Consider the following 19,765-nt stretch of genomic DNA (forward strand, 5'->3'; position numbering starts at 1 on the left):
GTTGGGGGTTGCTCTACCCTCATTTAGCGACCTCCCTTGGTTTCATCTCGCGCCAGAATCTCAGTTCCCTGGAAATCGAAGCCATGATCCTGCTCCTCCATGTGTATCCAAATCTGGGAACGCTGTTCATGACGTCGGACCGCCAATTTGTGTTCGTGTATACGAGTTCTCAATCTTTTTGCCGTTTCCCCCACATAGTGGCGCGAGATGAAACCAAGGGAGGTCGCCTCCTAAAGGAAGCCTGGTTCTCCAATGAAAATTCTTTAAATAGACATATTGATATGCCAGCGGCATACCAGGCTTTAAGGCACCAGCAACGACTTAAAGGGGATAGGTCATTAGGATTGGATACAGCCCCTAACAGAATTCCCCAGGCCGGGCATAGAAACCAGCTAAATGAGGGTAGAGCAACCCCCAACGGGAAGCAAGGGAACATACTGGAGCAACATGGAGGTAGAGGGGGAGGGGCACAATGCAGTTCCAACACAGGGGACAAGGGGGGATTAGAACAGTGCAGACCTAAGACGAGGGCATGGGCAAAAAAATTGCAAGAGCAGACATGTACCACTATAGAAAGTAACAACGATAATGGGGGGGAGAAAGTAATACCAAACACCTCCGAAGTATTGCCTCGTAACTCCACCTCCTCCCTTGGGGAGGGAAAGAGGCAACAGACACGAGTAAAAGCGGTAGATCCCCCTTTAGCCAGCATGAGTAAGCCCACAATTAGGCCTCGTAACTCCACCTCCTCCCTTGGGGAGGGAAAGAGGCAACAGACACAAGTAAAAGCGGTAGATCCCCCTTTAGCCAGCATGAGTAAGCCCACAATTAGGCTTGCCGCAGAGGGGAGGGAAGGGTGTGGCCCTATGACGCGGGCAATGAGCAGACTGAATAATGCTTTATAAAGGTGATTGTCTCCCATGGCATTTTAATACTCTGACGAAGTTAGCAGCACGCTAACGAAAGCTAAGTGGTTTTATTAAAGTTTCTATGTTCCGGTGATCGAGATGGCTGCTGCCTCATCATTCACACACGTACCTGGAACTCGCATTTTTAGGACTATTCTTGATATATGTATATGTATATGTAGATTGTTCTGAGTTCGGGTTTTGCCCTGTGTAATATTTTGCATGTCTATGCGACGTAAAAGAAGAGAAGAGCAACAAAAGATGAAGGAATTGGGTATCTCTAGTGAAAAGAAGGACTAGGGGAGACATGATAGCAGTCCTCCGATATCTTGGGGGTTGCCACAAAGAAGAGGGAGTCAATCTATTATCCAAAGCAGCTGAAGGCAGGACAAGAAGCAATGGGTGGAAACTAAACAAGGAGAGGAGCAACCTAGAATTAAAAGAGAAATTTACTGATGGTTAGAACAATCAGTGGAAGGCTTGCAATTCAGAAGTTGTAGGTGCTCAGTCACTGGAGGTTTTAAGAAAATATTGGACAACAGTTAACTGAATTGGTGTCAGGTGTTTTGGTTGAGCAGGGGGTTGGACTAGAACGGTGTTTCCCAACCTTGGCAACTTGAAGATTCAATTCAATTCAATTCAATTTATTAGATTTGTATGCCGCCCCTCTCCGAAGACTCGGGGCGGCTCACAACAGTAATAAAAAACAGTATAACAATGGAACAAATCTAATAATAAAATCATATAAAAAACCCCAACCATTTAAAAACCATACAGCACATACATACCAAACATAAAATATAGGAAAGCCTGGGGGAGATGTCTTAATTCCCCCATGCCTGGCAATATAGGTGGGTCTTGAGTAACTTGCGAAAGACAGGGAGGGTGGGAGCTGTTCTAATCTCCGGGGGGAGTTGATTCCAGAGGGCCGGGGCCGCCACAGAGAAGGCTCTTCCACTGGGGCCTGCCAAACGACATTGTTTGGTCGATGGGACCCGGAGAAGGCCAACTCTGTGGGACCTTATCGGCCGCTGGGATTCGTGCGGTAGAAGGCGGTTCCGGAGGTATTCTGGTCCAATGTCATGAAGGGCTTTAAAGGTCATTACCAACACTTTGAATTGTGCCCAGAAACCGATCGGCAGCCAGTGCAGGCCACAGAGTGTTGTAGAAACGTGGGCAAATCTAGGAAGCCCCACGATAGCTCTCGCGGCTACGTTCTGCACGATCAGAAGTTTCCGAACACTTTTCAAAGGTAGCCCCATATAGAGAGCGTTGCATTTGCTGGCTGGGGCATTCTGGGAGTTGAAGTCCAGATATCTTCAAGTTGCCAAGGTTGGGAAACACTGGACTAGATGACCTACAAGGTCCCTTCCAACTCTGTTAATCTGATATAAAATGGGGCAAAAGTCACTGAACAACGGTCTCAGCAACAGAAACATTGGGCTCGATTCTGGTCGTACGTCAGGGACTCCCTGTATTTACTGTTGAACTAGAACAGTTGGGAAACACTGGACTAGATGACCTCCAAGGTCCCTTCCAACTTTTGTTATCCTACTTGCCAACCTCACAAGGACACCTTCTAAGCCCAGCTCACCAGGGGGAGATTAATCACCCACCTGAGAGGTTTATTCTTCAAATAAATATCCTCTTCATAACCTAGGACCCCAATTTTCTCTTTCAGATTACCGGATCACGGGAGAAACGGTGCTCTGTTATTTTTGCGGCCTACGGGTTTTCCGAAATCTTGCTTACCAGTACAGGCAGAATATTCCCAGCGAGAACTTGCCAGGTACGAGGAGACTGACTCAGGCCCTTGCAGAGAGCAACGGAGTCTGTCTTTTTAACCGTTTTTATTGGTTTATGATATAACATACACACACACACACCCTAAAAAAATACAAAGACAAATAGGAAAAACAGGGAAGAGGAAAGAGAAAGAAAATCATAATAGGGGTAGTCCTCGACTTACAAGCATTTGTTCAGCGACTGTTTGAAAATGCAACCCTAGAAAAGCAAATTTTCCCAGTCTGCGCACTTAAATAGGGTTGATATTCCTGGAGGGGTCTGTAATATGGTAAATGATTTAGCTTTACTAGATAAATGGTCAAAGCAATGGAAACTGCAGTTTAATGTTTCCAAATGTAAAATAATGCACTTGGGGAAAAGGAATCCTCAATCTGAGTATTGCATTGGCAGTTCTTTGTTAGCAAAAACTTCAGAAGAGAAGGATTTAGGGGTAGTGATTTCTGACAGCCTCAAAATGGGTGAGCAGTGTGGTCGGGCAGTAGGAAAAGCAAGTAGGATGCTTGGCTGCATCGCTAGAGTTATAACAAGCAGGAAGAGGGAGATTGTGATCCCCTTATATAGAGCGCTGGCGAGACCACATTTGGAATACAGTGGTACCTCGAGATACGAGTTTAATTCGTTCCGGACCTGGGCTCTTAAGTCGAGCAGCTCTTATCTCGAACGACTTTTCCCCATAGGAATTAATGTAAATAATTTTAATTGGTTCCAGCCCTCAAAAAACTCACAAAGTTAGTCTAAATTATGCAGAAAGACGTGTTTTTAATGAAGAAATGTACATGTACATATAAATGAATAATGAAGTTTCTTTCACTTAACTTGTAAACTTTCTTAAACTTTTAAATTTACATATGTTCAACTTCTCTGCCACCCAATCCTGTAGGACAGAGGTCCCCAACCCTTTTTGCACCAGGGACCGGCTTTAAGCGATCAAGAGAGGAATGGGTGAATGAATGGACGGAGGGTGGGAAGGAAGGAAGGAAAGAGGGAAGGGACAGGAACAGAGGAAGGAAGCAAGGAAACTTATGAAAGTGGAGAGTAAGAGAGGAATGAGTGAAGGGAGGGAGGGAGGGAAGAAGGTGGGAAGGAGAAAGAAAAGAAGAAATAGAGGAAGGGAAGGTAAAAGAGAGAAAGAAAAAGAGCAAGAAAGAAAGCAAGAAAGAAAGAAAGGGGGAAGGGACAGGAACAGAGGAAGGAAGCAAGGAAACTTATGAAAGGGGAGAGTAAGAGAGGAATGAGTGAAGGGAGGGAGGGAGGGAAGAAGGTGGGAAGGAGAAAGAAAAGAAGAAATAGAGGAAGGGAAGGTAAAAGAGAGAAAGAAAAAGAGCAAGAAAGAAAGCTGCAAGCACCCCCCCGAGCCCCCCAGGCCGGCTGCAACCTTTTAAAACATGCGCGCCGCTTCGCAGCTGTCTCCTGAAACTGAACGCGGAAGTTAGCGTTTGGCTTCAGGAGACAGCTCCTTGGCGCTTGTATCTCGAATTTGGGCTTGTAAGTAGAACAAAAATATCTCTCCCCTCCCAGCTCTTATCTCGAGTTGCTCTTAAGTAGAGCAGCTCTTATGTCGGGGTTCCACTGTACTGTGTTCAGTTCTGGAGACCTCACCTACAAAAAGATATTGACAAAATTGAACGGGTCTAAAGACGGGCTACAAGAATGGTGGAAGGTCTTAAGCATAAAACGTATCAGGAAAGACTTCATGAACTCAATCTGTACAGTCTGGAGGACAGAAGGAAAAGGGGGGACATGATCGAAACATTTAAATATGTTAAAGGGTTAAATAAGGTTCAGGAGGGAAGTGTTTTTAATAGGAAAGTGAACACAAGAACAAGGGGACACAATCTGAAGTTAGTTGTTGGAAAGATCAAAAGTAACGTGAGAAAATATTATTTCACTGAAAGATTAGTAGATCCTTGGAACAAACTTCCAGCAGACGTGGTTGGTAAATCCACAGTAACTGAATTTAAACATGCCTGGGATAAACATATATCCATTGTAAGATAAAATTCAGGAAATAGTATAAGGGCAGACTAGATGCACCATGAGGTCTTTTTCTGCCGTCAGTCTTCTATGTTTCTACGTTTCTAAATGACTGTCACAGCATCGCCAGGGTCACACAATCAAAATTGAGTAGTGCTTAGAAAAAGATGTTGAGAAGAGCAACTAAGATGATTAAAGGCCTGGAGCTCAAAACTTAATGAAGAACGGTGGCAGGAATTGGGTATGTCCATTGTAGAGAAAAATGGAGTACTAGAAGGGACACGATAGCAATAGTCCAATATTTGAGGGGCTTCCACAAAGAAGAGTGGGTCAAATTGTTTTCCAAAGCACCAGAGGGCAGGAGAAGAAATAATGGATGGAAACTAATCAAGGAGAAAAAGCAACCTGGAATTGAGGAGAAACTTCCTAGAAGTCAGGACAATCAACCCGTAGAAGAGAAGCTACCTTCAGAAGTTGTAGAAACTTCATCACTGGAGGTTTTTAAGAAGAGACTGGACAGTCACCTGTTAGGGTCTCCTGCTTGAGCAAGGGGGGGTTGGACTAGAAGACCTCCAAGGTCCCTTCCAGCTCTGTTCTAATTGAGGTGGATGCAATGACTGTCACAGATGCAAGAACCTTTTTTCCCATGCCGATTTTAGCATTTTACTTGTCTGTCAAAGTTCCTAACCGCCCATCTCCACATGGAGGGGCTCTAGCTGTTCAAAAAAGTTTTAACTCGGAACGTTTGCTAAACCAATTTTCGGAAACCGAGGACTAGCTGTAATAAAAGCCTTCCATTTTTTCCCCGCGTGCAGAATTCTCGCTGCGGACAACATATAGCATAACAAGGTTCCAGATCTGGGTTTTTTCCCCCCCAAGTTCCTGTGTCCAGTAGTCCTAAAGGAAAATATATCTCCAGTTTGTTTTTGAAGAATCTTCTCTGCATTAAAATATGGCCTTGGTATTGGCTTACGTTATCACAAGTCCACCCGAGATGAAAATTCCCCTGGGATTTTGGTCGGTCTCAGCCATGCATGAACCTCTGCGTGGGTTTTGTCTTGCAGCCGCTGTCACATCCCGTCCCGACTGTTACTGGGGTCGCAACTGTCGCACTCAGGTGAAAGCCCACCATGCTACGTGAGTGAGCCTCTTTGCGAGCTCAGAGTTTGCAGAACAGAATTTCGTAGGCAGAGGACACAAAAGAGAGACATTTTCTCTTGTGGAGCGAATAGAATTCTGTGGCTAATCTGCTAATCCAGCTCAAATCAATACATTTTAGTTATCGAATGTATTAAATTGATGGGCGTGAAGCTTATCTCTCTGCTGTCTGTCTAAATTTCTCTTTATATCTAATCTATCTAGCTATCCAACTATATCATCTCTCTTCTATATCATCTATCTATCCTCTCTATCTTCTCTATCTTCTATATCATGTATCTGTCTGTCTATCCATCTATCCATCCTCTCTATCATCTCTTTTTTTTCTATATCATGTATCTATTTATCTATCCATCCATCTATCCTTTGTCTATCTTCTATATTATGTGTCTGTCTGTCTGTCTGTCTGTCTATCTATCTATCTATCCATCCTCTCTATCATCTCTCTTTTTTCTATATCATGTATCTATCTATCCAACCATCTATCCTTTGTCTATCTTCTATATTATGTGTGTGTGTGTCTGTCTGTCTGTCTGTCTATCCATCCTCTCTATCATCTCTCTTTTTTCTATATCATGTATCTATCTATCTATCCAACTATCTATCCTTTGACTATCTTCTATATCATGTATCTATCTATCTATCTATCTCTATCATCTTTCTATCTTCAATATCATGTATCCATCCATCCATCTCTATCTTCTATATCATCTATCTATCTAATCTATCTATCTTATCTATCTATCTATCTATCTATCTATCTATCATCTCTCTATCATTTTTCTATCTTCGATATCATGTATCTATCCATCCATCCATCTCTATCTTCTATATCATCTATCTATCTATCTATCTATCTATCTATCTATCTATCTTATCTATCTATCTTATCTATCTATCTATCTATCTTATCTATATATCTGTCTATCCTCTATCTTCTATGTCACCTATCCATCAATCTATCTATCTATCTCTATCCCCTCCCCCTCTCTATCATCTGTCCATCAAATTTATTGGCAGTTCTTGGCAGACTATCCTAGCTGTTTCATTTCGCAGGCTTTAGATATTAAGCTCAGAATCGCTAGTAGTGCTATGCAAAGTATTTTCAGCTGTTCCAGTCTTAGCAGAAATATCCCGAGCTCAGAATGGGTCTAGAATTGGAGAAATGAATTAAGAGGTGCCAAATATTTTTTGGAGGCCCCAAGGGTATTAATTAGGAAGCCAAACTGCTCTCCTTTGTTGAAAATCTCTTTCATGTGACATTCAAAATATATTTTATATATATATATACTAATTTTCTCTCCTTGGCTTTTTTAATTTCAGGAAGTTCAATCACATTTGCGAACAAACACGGTTCAAAAACTAAGAAGGATTCCTGGGGCATTTAACTGGTCTCCGTGTTTGTAGAGGATGGGAAAATTAAACCCAGAAACACCAACTGTACAGTTTTTTGCCTGGTTGTTCCCACAAAAAAAGGGGATTGGCAACTTTTTACATCAGGTACTCTGATGTGCTAGTGTGTTCTTTTTTTCCTTTCCTTACACAATTATTAATTTTGTCATTTTTCTGCCACCCTGCGTTCTCGTTCTCCTTGGCTTTATGGTTGTTGGGTTTTTTTGTTTTCTTTTTCAAAAAAGAAAAGTTGGTTTTGTTTTGCAGTTGCCCCTGTTTTTATTCTTCCTGAATTTGAGCTACTGTAGGAGTGTTAAAGACTTGCTGAATGAGGCTTGAATGGTAGAAGTGGAACAGTTCTCGGTGAACGATTGTGGAATGAAACGAAGTCTTAACTGAGAAGGCAGCACACAGCAAAAGAGAAGCACATCCTCGCTGGGCACTGCCATGCAATCTTGTCAATTTCTTGGACCAATGCAACATCTCGCCAGAATTGATGGTCTAGACTTCTTGGCTCCTCAGTCAAAGATCACAGCTGGATTGACCAAGGCTAAACATTGACCATTTAAGGCCATATTTCTCAGCTCTTGGACATGTTGAGACGAGGACTTCAATATTCCAGACTTCCCCAGCCATCCATGCTAGCTGAGGAACTCTGGGAATTGACAGTCCAACCATCTAAAAGAGAAAGCCAACCGTAGGGTGTCGTCTTCTTTCTTGACGCACTCCAGTTGACCTAGCCTCCTTTGATAAGGAAAGATCCAATCGTTTCAGTCCTCCTTTCTTTTTCTTCTTGTTCAGTCTTTTTTTCCCTGTCCTCTTCCTTAGATCTTATCGTTTCTTTTCCCCCTGCTCAATTCTAGGTTTCAGAACTGGTGCTCTCTTAAACCGAATTTCGCCTCCGCCATCTTCCTTTGGGCTCCACGAAAAAGTTTCCCCTCCTCCCAGGAATTCCTTCTTCACCAGTTGAGAGTTGTGCTTCAAAACAGCTATGCATTTTTCCACTCTTGCTGGTCAAATTCCGCTAGGAATTTTTTTTTTGTAAATCCCCTGATGATGAAGAAGTCTTCACGACGAAAGAGAATTTGGCATAATCAAACCGCTGAAGATTCTTTTTCCAACACTATTGCTGAATGTAGGACATTAATGTTGCTAGCTAGTCCATGTGCCAGAGTCCTGAGTTAGTTGAACCATGGCAGGGACAGCTAATCGATTTGTAAGTTGCAATCTGAAAAACTTACAGAAGACTGGTCTACGCTGAACCCCATTTTTGTACTTCTCGTGGTTTAAAATATTTGCACCGATGTGCTGGTTCCGTAGCCAGGATCCCGTCTTCCTTTCTAGCTGTGTTTCTCAACCTTGGTAACTTGTAAGATGGGTGAACTTCAACTCCTGGGGGATTCTGGGAACTGAAGTCCAACCATCTTAAAAGTTGCAGGAGAAACACAACTTCATAGCAATAGTGGCCTCATTCCAAGTTACTAAAATTATTGGCTTCTTTCCCTCTACGTTCAAATTCAAAGGGATTTAACCGAATAATGATGTGCTGGGCACAATGATTGAACCTTGAACTCAACCCACGTTATATTTTTATGTACTGAAAGAGTAATCTTTTCAGAACCGGGTCTTGAAGAGCTAATGTTGGGAGTGGTCCAATGGGAAAGCCCTCTAGGATTTAATGCCCTTTATGTTAAAGAAGGTTGGTAAAGATTGGTTCATTTTCTATCTGCAGACCTCTTTTGCTCTCCTTTTAAAAAATACGAGAGCTTCTGGAAGATTATCCTGTACAGCAGGGCTTTCCAAAATTGGAAACTTTTTAAGACTTGTGGACTTTGACTTTCCCATGCTGGGGAATTCTGAGAGTTGAAGTCTACAAGTTGCCAGGTTCAGAGCCCGTATGCTAACTGTCTAAAGCCATGTAAAGGCTTCGGCAGCTGTGGCTCCTCATATTCACAAGCCACGTTAAGTGGTCTGCTAGACACGATGGAGGAATTCCACGCCGGCTGCAGGAAAAATGATTAAAAAACCGGTGGACCTTGCAGCCATCAAAGTTTGAATTGCAACTGTTGTGCGTTTTCCCGTCTCGGGGAATGGATGAAACAAAGCAGGCTGCAAAACTGCCCAGAGCCATGTCAGTTTCTCCTAGGTTAGCTTCTGGCTACTCCAGGTGAGGCCGTCAAGTACTTCTCCCCTTCCAAAGTGAATTAAAAAAGAAGAGAGAATAAAATTTGGTTCTCTCCGCTCCGTTGACGTGACCCTCCACGTAGCCAGCCAAAACATAAATAGAAGAATTTAAAAAACAGTGGTTGGCTTTCCTCCAGCACCCCAGCTAAATTTTACCCCTTCTTCCTTCATTCCAATCCTACAAGAGTCTTCCAGGGGATTTAGAGGGTTCGCTCCACGCTTAGGATGGATGGTTGGGACTTTGAAAAGTTTATCTGCTCTTAAGAAGAAATGTTTTGAGTTCCTTTCCCTTTGTACACAAGCCTGGTGGCTGGGAAACCGGGGGTAGACAAGTATCCCAATAACTGTTGGGCTTTATGATTTATCATTGGAAAACTATTAAAAATGCACAATGTTGGACTCCTTTGCTTTGCTTGTCTTTGGATGTTCCGCCCAGGCTGGCACGCAAGCCAAGGTTGGGTTAATTGTGTGAGGCCTTAAATATGGCATTCCAGACCATTTTACCTCAAAATGTTTCCACGCGATTGATTGGAAGCCAAAGGAAACCCAAAGAAATATTAGCCAATGGGAAGGAGCGTTCTTGCTGTGTGGATTAGACCAGTGTTTCCCAAGCTGGGCAACTTGAAGATATTTGGACTTCAACTCCCAGAATTCCTCAGCCAGCATTTGCTGGCTGGGGAATTCTGGGAGTTGAAGTCCAGATATCTTCAAGTTGCCCAGCTTGGGAAACACTGGATTAGACGACCACTTTAGGAGTACAGGCCCGATTCTCTTAACTGCCTTACTTGGTAACTGAACGCCTGATCCCCTCTGTTGGTCCTACGTTGAGAACCTGGTGTGACAACCCATGGGGGGAAAATTGCAACACAAGTGACAACAATTCTTGCCGTCTGGTTGGCTTAGAATTCAGATGCCCAAATTTGGAACCACCAGCTACGAAATTGAGGTGTTTTTTTACAAATACGGACTCCACCCCAGCTTGCTTTCTACCCAAACCAGTAACGTATAAAAGCTGGAAAGGTGTTTTAGCAATTTTGTGTTTTTATTTAGTTTTTTTACACGTAGACATATCTCCTGCGCTGATCATGTAAGCTACAAGGTGTGAAAATGTAATAGAAAAAACCCACACACACAAATACAAAAAAAAAACCCCAACTCCAGCTTTTTGGGGAGAGAAGAAAGTTCAAACAAACTTCTTATACATTGATATATCTTCTTTTCAAAAACAGCAGGAAAGAGAGAGAGAGAATTCTTCAATTTAATTCTCCTGCTTGAACCCAAACAGATTTCCTAGCAGTCTTGAAAGATTAAACTCAGGTAGGAAAACAAAATTCAGTTCCAAGGCACTAATAAATTCTGCTTGTATTTCCCCATTACTACCATCAAATCTATTGCTACGGGTGAGAAAATACTTCATTGCAAAGTGCAAATGTGCACACAACACACACACACACAAATCTCAAGCCCTTCCACAACTGCGCCCGGTAGTCTAAACTAGCGCAGATGGAAGCTTAAAACAGCAGGTGGAAACGAGGAATTAATCTGAGTTAAGCAATTTCGGAGCCAGTTTTAAAAGCTCCCAGACAGCTCCCCGAAAAACGCTAACAAAAAATGCTTTATTTAATAGAGCTGGAATTTTCCCATTCCTTCCCTCGGCACCTGTTTTCCAGCAGATATTTCGGGGGCTTTCTCCAACAGCTGCCCGAACCAAATGCAAGACTTTGATAACATTCCCTTCTATTCCAGCCTCAAAAGAGTCTGAAGATTTAAAATCACATTCCGGGACAAGACCATTAAAATACCAACCGGGCCGTTAGGTTTTTTTAAAAAATGGTTTTGATTCAGATATGAAGTTGTGCGATTAAGACCCAGCGGTGTCCTGTTTTAGTGGCCCCAGGGAAGCGTTTACAGGTAGTCCTCAACTTACAACCACGATGGAGCCCAAAACGTATGCCGCTAAGTGAGACATTTGTTAATTTGTCCCATTTGTCGATTTTTCTTGCCCACGCTTAGGAAGTTAATTGCTGCCGTTGTTAGAGTTAGTAACACAATTGTTAGGTGAATCTGGTCGCTCCATGGACTTCATTTATCGGACAGTCGCAAAAGGGGGACCGCATGATCAACCGTCATAAGTGCGAGTCCAGTTTGCCAAGTGTCTGAATTTTAAACAGAGATGCTACAACGGCCGTAAAATGAGAAAAGCAGTCGTAAATCGCTTTTTTTTTCAGTGCCTTCGTAATTTTGAATGGTTACTAAATGAATTGTTGTAAGTCAAGGGACTATCTCTAGTTGCAAAATAGTCATGGGCTTTGCAAATAAATCATGCATCTTCTGTAAAAAACCATAGCAAAGTTTGCTTAATATTTTATCCATCACCTACCATTTTATTCAATACTCTCGAACCACACAAATCTTCAGTGTGCACCCCATTCTCTAATAATACTGTAATTCTAACTGCATTTTACTAAGGCAGCGATAGACAACCTACGGCAGGTGTGCCACAGGCGACACATGGACCCATATCTGAGGGCATGCAAGGCTTGATCTATGTCGGCTCCAGCGTATATGCGCACTCTGGCCAGCTAATTTTAAGCCTTCTTAACAGCCATCAAAATATGTGTCAAGGACGGCAAACCTTTAAACCCACCGCATCTCTACCCCACATTCTGTCATTGTGCGATCCCAGAAAAGATGCAGCTGCTTTAAAAAGCTGTATAGCAGTGATGGCGAACCTATGGCACAGTTGCCACAGATGGCATGCGGAGCCGTATGTGCTGGCACACGAGCCGTCGCCCTAGCTCAGCTCCAGTGTGCATGTGTGTGCCGGCCAGCTGATTTTTGGCTCGCACAGAGGCTCTGGGAGGGCGTTTTTGGCTTCCAGAGAGCCTCCGGGGGGATGAGGGAGGGTGTTTTTACCCTCCTTCGGCTCCAGGGAAGCCTTTGGAGCCTGGGGAGGTCAAAACAGGAGCCTACTGGGGCCACCAGAAGTTGGGAAACAAGAGGGCCTCCAGTGGGGTGGGGAACGCTGTTTTCACCCTCCCCAGGCATTGAATTATGGGTATGAGCACACTCTTGGCACCCAAAGAAAAAAAGGTTTGCCATCACTGCTATATAGGTAGGTGTGGTGGGAGGACCATTGTCTGCTCCCTAGCATATTACGGTCTTCAAATCTGAAAGAAAGCCTTCTCAAAAGGCCTAGCCCGCTTTCAGAATTCACCTAAGCGTTCTTCATTGGCACAATAACATTTTGGCACTCTCACAACTTTGGCGGATTTTGTCTTGAGCGCATGTGACACGCCAACCCACCCAGTCTTGAATTCAGCTTCGCACCACTTGGGCGTGATGTGTTGTGCGAGTTCCAAACCCTGTTGTTGGCATGGTGTCGTCGTTTCGTTGACCTGACTTTGGCATTGCCATCAATTGAAGCTCATCTTTGCATTGTGCTCACTGTATGGCAGAGGTCTTCAAACTTGGCAACTTTAAAGACTTATGGACTTCAACTCCCAGAATTCTCCAGCCAGCATGGAGAATTCTGGGAGTTGAAGTCCACAAGTCTTAAAAGTTGCCAAGTTTGAAGACCTCTGCTGTAGGGGGAGAGATGGGATTCACAAAAGCCAGTGAATCCTTTGATGAGTTAATCTAAAAAATTGCCCCCTTTTCACATGCATTGTTTGTATTTTTAGTTATCCCAGTTCTGTTCATAGTCACTTTTTTTAAAAAACTATGATCAAACATCAGTACCTCGCTTCCCCCAAAATGATACGTCTCCTGATAATAAGCCCAATTGGGCTCTTGAGTGCATGGCAATAAAGCCAAGTGTTTATTTCATAGTTCAAAAAAAAAATATAGGACAGGGTTTTATTTTGGGGAAAACATAATAGAACTTTACACCCTTCATCATCATGGTCAGAATTTGGTTGCTTTCTTGCTAAGGATTATATCCAGAACAGTCCCTTTATCTAAAACCTGATGGGCTTTAGATTTGATCACAGCTCCCAATTCAAACACAATTATTAAAACAAAAAAAAACAGCCAAGCTTATTTCAGAAGGAAAACGTCAGGTGGGTCTTCATGCATCAGGACCAAAAATTGTGCTCCGCAGCAACATCTATAAATCGTTGTCTCCAACTTAAGACAAAAGTTTTGGGGTCAGTGTCGTTGAGTGCAGGATCCTGCCCTTAAGCAGATCAAAGACCATCTCCGAATGTCTGTATGTAGAATGGCTCCGTTCCATCTCAAAAAAAATATTTCGGTCTTTGCCACTTCTGGTTCCACAAACGAGGACCTTTTCATGGATGATCAAAAGAGCATGTTTGGACTAGTTGTTGAATTGAAACGGGCCAGTGACTCCGGTTGAGATGGGCCAGCAGGGTAGGTTTCATCGCTGTCGCCTTGAAAGTCAACTTGGTAAGAACCCCACAGATCCATGCCCAACCTACTTCTGGTGGCCTCTTCCGCCGGGTCGTCTTCAAGCGATAATTCCACCATCTGCTCCTTCCTCTCAGCCGTTCCTCCTTCGCAGGTGGCGGCATTCGTCTCGGACAAAACATCGACACATTGATTGGTGTGCTCTGCCAAAACCAAAGGCTGTTGATCGTCCCCATCTTCCGAAATCACAAAGACCGCTTTGGGCCCGTCCATGTCTACAGAAGCTTCCTTGGGCTTGGAACCGTTGATGGGGTTGTTTTTCAACCTGAGGGCAGTGTCCGGAGCATCCTTTCCTCCCAGATGGGGACTTTGGACAGAGGCCTCAACTTTGGAGTGTTCAGGATATCTCAGGTGGCCACAGCCAGGAGAACCGGTCAAGAAATCAAAAGAGGGGTTTGCAAATTGGGACCTTCTCGAGTTAGGACCCCCGGTCAGCTTTTGCGGTTTCTGAGCCGAAGGTGTCCACCGGCTACTGGTCAAACCTTCCAAGTGGGACCCATCGGAAGTTCCTTCAGTTTCTTCAGTGGAGCTAACTTTTTGAATTCTGGTGGGCTGGTTTGGGGTGGAGGTCGAAAAACCCTGGCAGGAAAGAGAAGAAGAACTTTGAGAAAATAAAGAAGAAGCATTTTGTGTACGGATTAGATAGTTACAGATGAGAGAGGAAGAAATGAAGGTGTAATAGAGAAAATGTTTGATGATTAGATAGATGATTGATGGATAATAGAATATAAGACATAGAGATGATAGATAGATAGATAGATAGATAGATAGATAGATAGATAGATAGATAGATAGATAGATAGATAGATAGATAGATAGTGTTGTGATTCCGTCTGAGGCCCCTCAGGGAACGGCTGATCCTCTGCCGGCTTCCTGCTCAGAGGGGGAGGATGAGGAACAGGAGGTTCAGGCAGACGGGGAGGAGGAATCTCAGGCTGAGGGAGAGGGAGGACAGCCAGAGTCCCCCGAGAGGGAGCTCTCCCCAGCATGCAGCCTGGATTCCTTAGATGAAAATGCACAAGCAATAATCGATCTCCGGCAGAGAAGAGCAACACAACGAAGGGGACAATTAGCCAGGTACTTTCAGCACTAAAGAGGCAACAGCTGGGTTTGGGTGTGGTGCTCTCTGGAAAGGCTGAAAAAGCAGACCCACCCTTCCTGGCTTGTGGAGTATTATCTTTGGGAGTCCTGGGACCTGGCTGTGATCTTTGGCGTCTTGGAATTCTGGTTTGTGACTTTGAATACTGAAACCTTGGGGGGGAAAGGTGTGGGTCTTATTCTCTACAGTGGTGGGTGTGCCAGCAAGAAGTCTGCTGTATTGTCTGGCCATCAGGACTCTGCTGTGAACTCTCATAGCCTGCCTGTTGGGAAGAACAGGTTTTTCTCTGTGTTTATTTTTCAAACTATAAAGTGCTTTTGCTTTTACCAGCGTGTCTGGCTGCTTTTTCCAGTTGGTGTTGAAGTCTGGGGGCACCCAGACAGAACAGATAGATAGATAGATAGATAGATAGATAGATAGATAGATAGATAGATAGATAGATAGATAGATTACATAGAGATATAGATGTTATCTAGATTAGATATAGATAGGTTTGATAGAATGATAGGTGATTAGATAATAGAATGATACATTAGATAGATACAGAGTATATATAATTTATCTCTATCATTAGAGATTAGTAGCTAGAAGGTGGGTGGGGAGGTAGGTGGGTGGATGGATGGATAGATTGATTTATGATAGAATGATTGAGAGATGGTAGAATGATAAAGGTAGAAATTGAATAGATAGATAGATAGATAGATAGATAGATAGATAGATAGATAGATAGATTATAGAATGATCGATGACATGATAGAATGATAGATTAGATAGATGATAGCAGATTTTATATTTATATATATATATATAATTTATCAATAGATAATAGTAGATGATGGATGGATGGATGATAGAATGATTGATAGATTAGATAAATAGGTGATTGATAGATGATTGATAGATAATAGATAGAGAGATAGATAGATTACATGATAGAATGATAGATTAGATAGATGATAGCAGATTTTATATTTATATATATATAATTTATCCATCAATAGATAATAGTAGATAGATGATGGATGGATGGATGATACAATGATTGATAGATTAGATTAAAAGGTGATTGATAGATGATTGATAGATGATAGATAAATAGACAGACAGACAGACAGACAGATAGATAGGTAGATAGAAATAGGTAGAATGATTGATAGATTAATAGATGATGGATACAGAGATTTGATCGCTATCTAATCAATCATCATCTTTATATATAAAGATATATATATCTATCTATGAGGTGATAGAATATATATGCGCTGGAGCATATAATGCCAGTTTGGTTCAGCAGAGATTTTGTTCCACTCTTACATGCCAAGAGTACTTGATATACTACCCTAACTGGGCTCAGAACTTCTACCTTTGAGCGGTGCCTGATCTGACTACCATTTTGCTATGGTCATTAAGCGAATCACCTTGGTTGTTAGGCAAATCGAGCTTCCCCCTCCCCATTAACTCGGCTTGTGGGAAGGTCCCAGATGGAGATCACGTGATCCCTGGATGGTGCCACCACCACTGTCAACATGACATTCCGCCGCTCCCTGAGCTTGATCATGAGGACCCTGGAATGAGTTTCCCAGGTGACAACGGATTGCCAATCCCATTTTTTTCAGCACCCTTGTAACCTTGAACAAACAGTCCTATGTCAAGGACAACCTGGACCTTAACCAGCGGTGGGACAGCTGGATCTCCAATTTCAAGGCCTGACTTTCACCCCTATTTCCTCCCTCCCCTGCAGGGCACCAATACTCACTCCGCTTTTGGCCCCTTTGGGGAAAGGACCGTGGTTGGTCCAGTGGCCCCATTGCTCCTGCAGCTGTGGGAACGGAGCCAAGAGATCGTGGAAAGTCCGGGCGCGCCACGCCTGCTGCTTCTGAGAAGCGCCCTTGGCGTGTATTTCCCCGCGGGAATTGGGTGCTTGGCTGCCGCCGGGCTCCGGGTGCTTGGGGATCAGCCATTCTGACACCGACGTTGGGCTGGTAACGCTTCTCGTCAACCTCTTGTCCTAAGGAGAGAGAGAAAAACCCCGTGGGAAAATGGCGTGGGATTTTCACGCCAATGCGTCGATGGATTGAACACCCTCTCCGGAGCCACGTTGTAGCTTTGCAGGGAAACGGTGATCACTGCAGCCAGCCCATGCCCAGATAGCCTCTCTTATTCTTATTCAAGAATCGGTGCAGAAAATATATATACTGTATAGCTTGATGTTTATTGATGAAATGGCAAGCAAAGACAAAATGTTTGGCTGGCAAAAATGAGATTAAAAGCAGACAAAATCTGAACAGGTAACTTTCTTTCTTTCTTTCTTTCTCTCTCTCCTTCTATTTCTCTCTTTATCTTTTTATCTCTCTTTTTATCTCTCTTTCTCTCCTGTTTCTCTCTTTTTATCTCTCTCTTTCTCCCTTCTCTCTTTCTCTCTCATCTTTTTTCTCTCCCTTTTCTTTCTGCCTTTCTTTCCCTTTTTTCCTCTGTCTCCCATGATTTTGTTCCCTCTTTTCTTTTTCTTTCTCTTTTCCTTATTCTTTCTCTTTTTCTCTCTTTCTTCCCCTCTCTCTCCCTTCTCTCTTTCCTTCTCTTTCATCTTTTTTCTCTCCCTCTTTCTTTTTCCCTTTCTCTATTTCTCACACTTGCTTTGTCTTTCCTCTTTCGCTTCTCTCTTTTATTCTTTCTCTTTTTTCTCTCTTCCTCTCTCTTTTTATCTTTCTCCCTTCTCTTTTTCTCTCTCCTTCTCTTTCATCTTTTTCCTCTCCTTTCTTTCTGCCTTTCTCTATTTCTCTCTTACATTTGCTTTCTCTTTTCCCCCTCTTTTCTTTCTCTTTCTCTTATTCTTTCTCTTTTTCTCTCTTTCTTCCCCTCTCCCTTTTCTCTTTCCTTCTCTTTCATCTTTTTTATCTCCCTCTTTCTTTTTCCCTTTCTCTATTTCTCACACTTGCTTTCTCTTTCTTTTCTTTCCTTTTTCTTTTCTCTCTTTTATTCTCTCTTCCTCCCTCTTTTTATCTTTCTCTCTTTCTCTCTCCTTCTCTTTCATCTTTTTCCTCTCCTCCTTTCTTTCTGCCTTTCTCTATTTCTCTCTTACATTTGCTTTCTCTTTTTTTCCCTTTTTTGTCTCTCTTTTATTCTTTTTCTTTCTTCCTTCCTTCCTCTCTCTCTCTCCCCCCTGCCCCTTACCTGTTCCTTACCTGCATTTTACAAGAGGTAAAACTCAAATGACCAGGCTCTGGATTGGCAGAAATAATAAACACTTCATCACCTCCCATCACTGCTGACATTGGAGGAGCATCTAGATCGATGATGGGTTCCAGATTGCCAGGGCAGGAGGCGACTGGAGAAAATATCAAAATATATTTATTTGTACCAAAGAAACAGCAAGCGTGTTTTCAAAATCATTTGTCACCCCTTCTGCATTCTTCTCAGATGTTCAATTGGCAGTGTTTCTCAAATTTGGCAACTTTAAGGTGGGTGGACTTCAACTCCCAGAATTCCCTAACCAGCTTTTGCCCAGAGGTTCATTCTCCTCCTCCTCCATCACTCTTTGCTGGCTGTGGAATTCTGGGAATTGAAGTCCACTCATCTTAAAGTTCCCACCGTTGAGAAATACTATTATAAGTCATGGATCTTCTCCTTGGAAGACCTCCAGAGTGTCTCTTTATGTCTTCTATCACCTTCCCCTAAGATTGTAGGATCTCTAGATACATTGGACTTTACTTCCAACAATTTCCTTGCAGTGGTTCAGAAATAACTACATGCTCTTAAAAGATGTCTCCAATATACAGTGATACCTTGTCTTCAAACTTAATTGGTTCCGGGACGAGGTTCTTAAGGTGAAAAGTTTTTAAGACGAAACAATGTTTGCCATAGGAATCAATGGAAAAGCGATTAATGCGTGCAAGCCCAAAATTCACCCCTTTTGCCAGCCGAAGCACCCGTTTTTGCGCTGCTGGGATTCCCCTGAGGTTCCCCTCCATGGGAAACCCCACCTCCGGACTTCTGTGTTTTTGTGATGCTGCAGGGGAATCCCAGCATCGCAAAAACAAGCGCTTCACTGGCAACGGAAGTCCGGAGGTGGGGTTTCCCAGTGAAGGGAGCATCAGTGAAATCGCAGCATCGCAAAAACACCGAAGTCCTCGAAACCCCACCTCCAGACCTCTGTGTTTTTGCGATGCTGCGATTTCACTGAGGCTCCCCTTGCTGGGAAACTCCACCTCCGGACTTCCGTTGCCAGCGAAGCACCCGTTTTTGCGCTGCTGGGATTCCCCTGCGGGGATTCCCCTGCAGCATCATAAAAACACGGAAGTCCAGAGGCGGGGTTTCCCATGGAGGGGAGCCTCAGTGGAATCCCAGCAGCGCAAAAACAGGTGCTTTGCTGGAAACGGAAGTCCGGAGGCGGGGCATCCCAGCAGCAGCGGTGGGTTTGTAAAGTGAAAATAGTTTGTAAGAAGAGGCCAAAAAATCTTAAACCCCGGGTTTGTATCTCGAAAAGTTTGTAAGACGAGGCGTTTGTAAGACTGGGTATCACTGTATTAGCAAATCATTCCTTAATCCACACCCACAGAATTTGTAATACTCTTTGGTTGCGTGATATTACGGCAAGGATGAAATGGACTATTGCACCCTAAACAAGAATTGGACCGCATAATCCACAATCTTTTTCTACTTACCGATGCTATTTCCCCCAAGAGAATGATTGTTGTTTTCGTTTTCTTGACATGGGATCACCAGCTGCAGTTCGCTGATGTCAATACCGGAGTTCTGGATCTGATTCTGCAATTCCAAACATTTCCAAGTTCAAGCAATTGATCAGCAACCTGTTTCA

At 43.2% G+C, this 19,765-nt stretch overlaps 2 protein-coding genes across 21 annotated transcripts in view; one reads left to right on the forward strand and one right to left on the reverse strand.

The window, feature by feature from the left end:
• The window catches only part of CHFR (checkpoint with forkhead and ring finger domains), a 56,760-nt gene extending 46,939 nt beyond the window's left edge, over positions 1-9,821 (forward strand). For 7 of the 20 annotated variants that reach the window (XM_070762705.1, XM_070762702.1, XM_070762704.1 and 4 more), the window contains exons 16-18: positions 2,590-2,697; positions 5,753-5,825; positions 7,170-9,821. In XM_070762705.1, coding sequence (XP_070618806.1) covers positions 2,590-2,697; positions 5,753-5,825; positions 7,170-7,212 — 224 coding nt within the window. In that variant the 3' untranslated portion in view covers positions 7,213-9,821. The remainder of the gene's footprint in view (positions 1-2,589; positions 2,698-5,752; positions 5,826-7,169) is intronic. The other 13 variants (XM_070762713.1, XM_070762709.1, XM_070762712.1 and 10 more) reach the window with 3 other exon arrangements.
• Positions 9,822-13,219: 3,398 nt separating this feature from the next.
• The window catches only part of LOC139173121 (uncharacterized), a 33,509-nt gene continuing 26,963 nt past the window's right edge, over positions 13,220-19,765 (reverse strand). Inside the window, exons 4-7 of the mRNA XM_070762688.1 lie at positions 19,611-19,713; positions 18,132-18,274; positions 16,706-16,957; positions 13,220-14,429 (exon numbers count right to left, since the gene is read on the reverse strand). Of these exons, the coding sequence (XP_070618789.1) occupies positions 13,722-14,429; positions 16,706-16,957; positions 18,132-18,274; positions 19,611-19,713 (1,206 nt within the window). The 3' untranslated portion in view covers positions 13,220-13,721. The remainder of the gene's footprint in view (positions 14,430-16,705; positions 16,958-18,131; positions 18,275-19,610; positions 19,714-19,765) is intronic.

Source organism: Erythrolamprus reginae, chromosome 10 (assembly GCF_031021105.1).
Source record: "Erythrolamprus reginae isolate rEryReg1 chromosome 10, rEryReg1.hap1, whole genome shotgun sequence".
NCBI classification, from domain to species: Eukaryota; Metazoa; Chordata; class Lepidosauria; order Squamata; family Dipsadidae; genus Erythrolamprus; species Erythrolamprus reginae.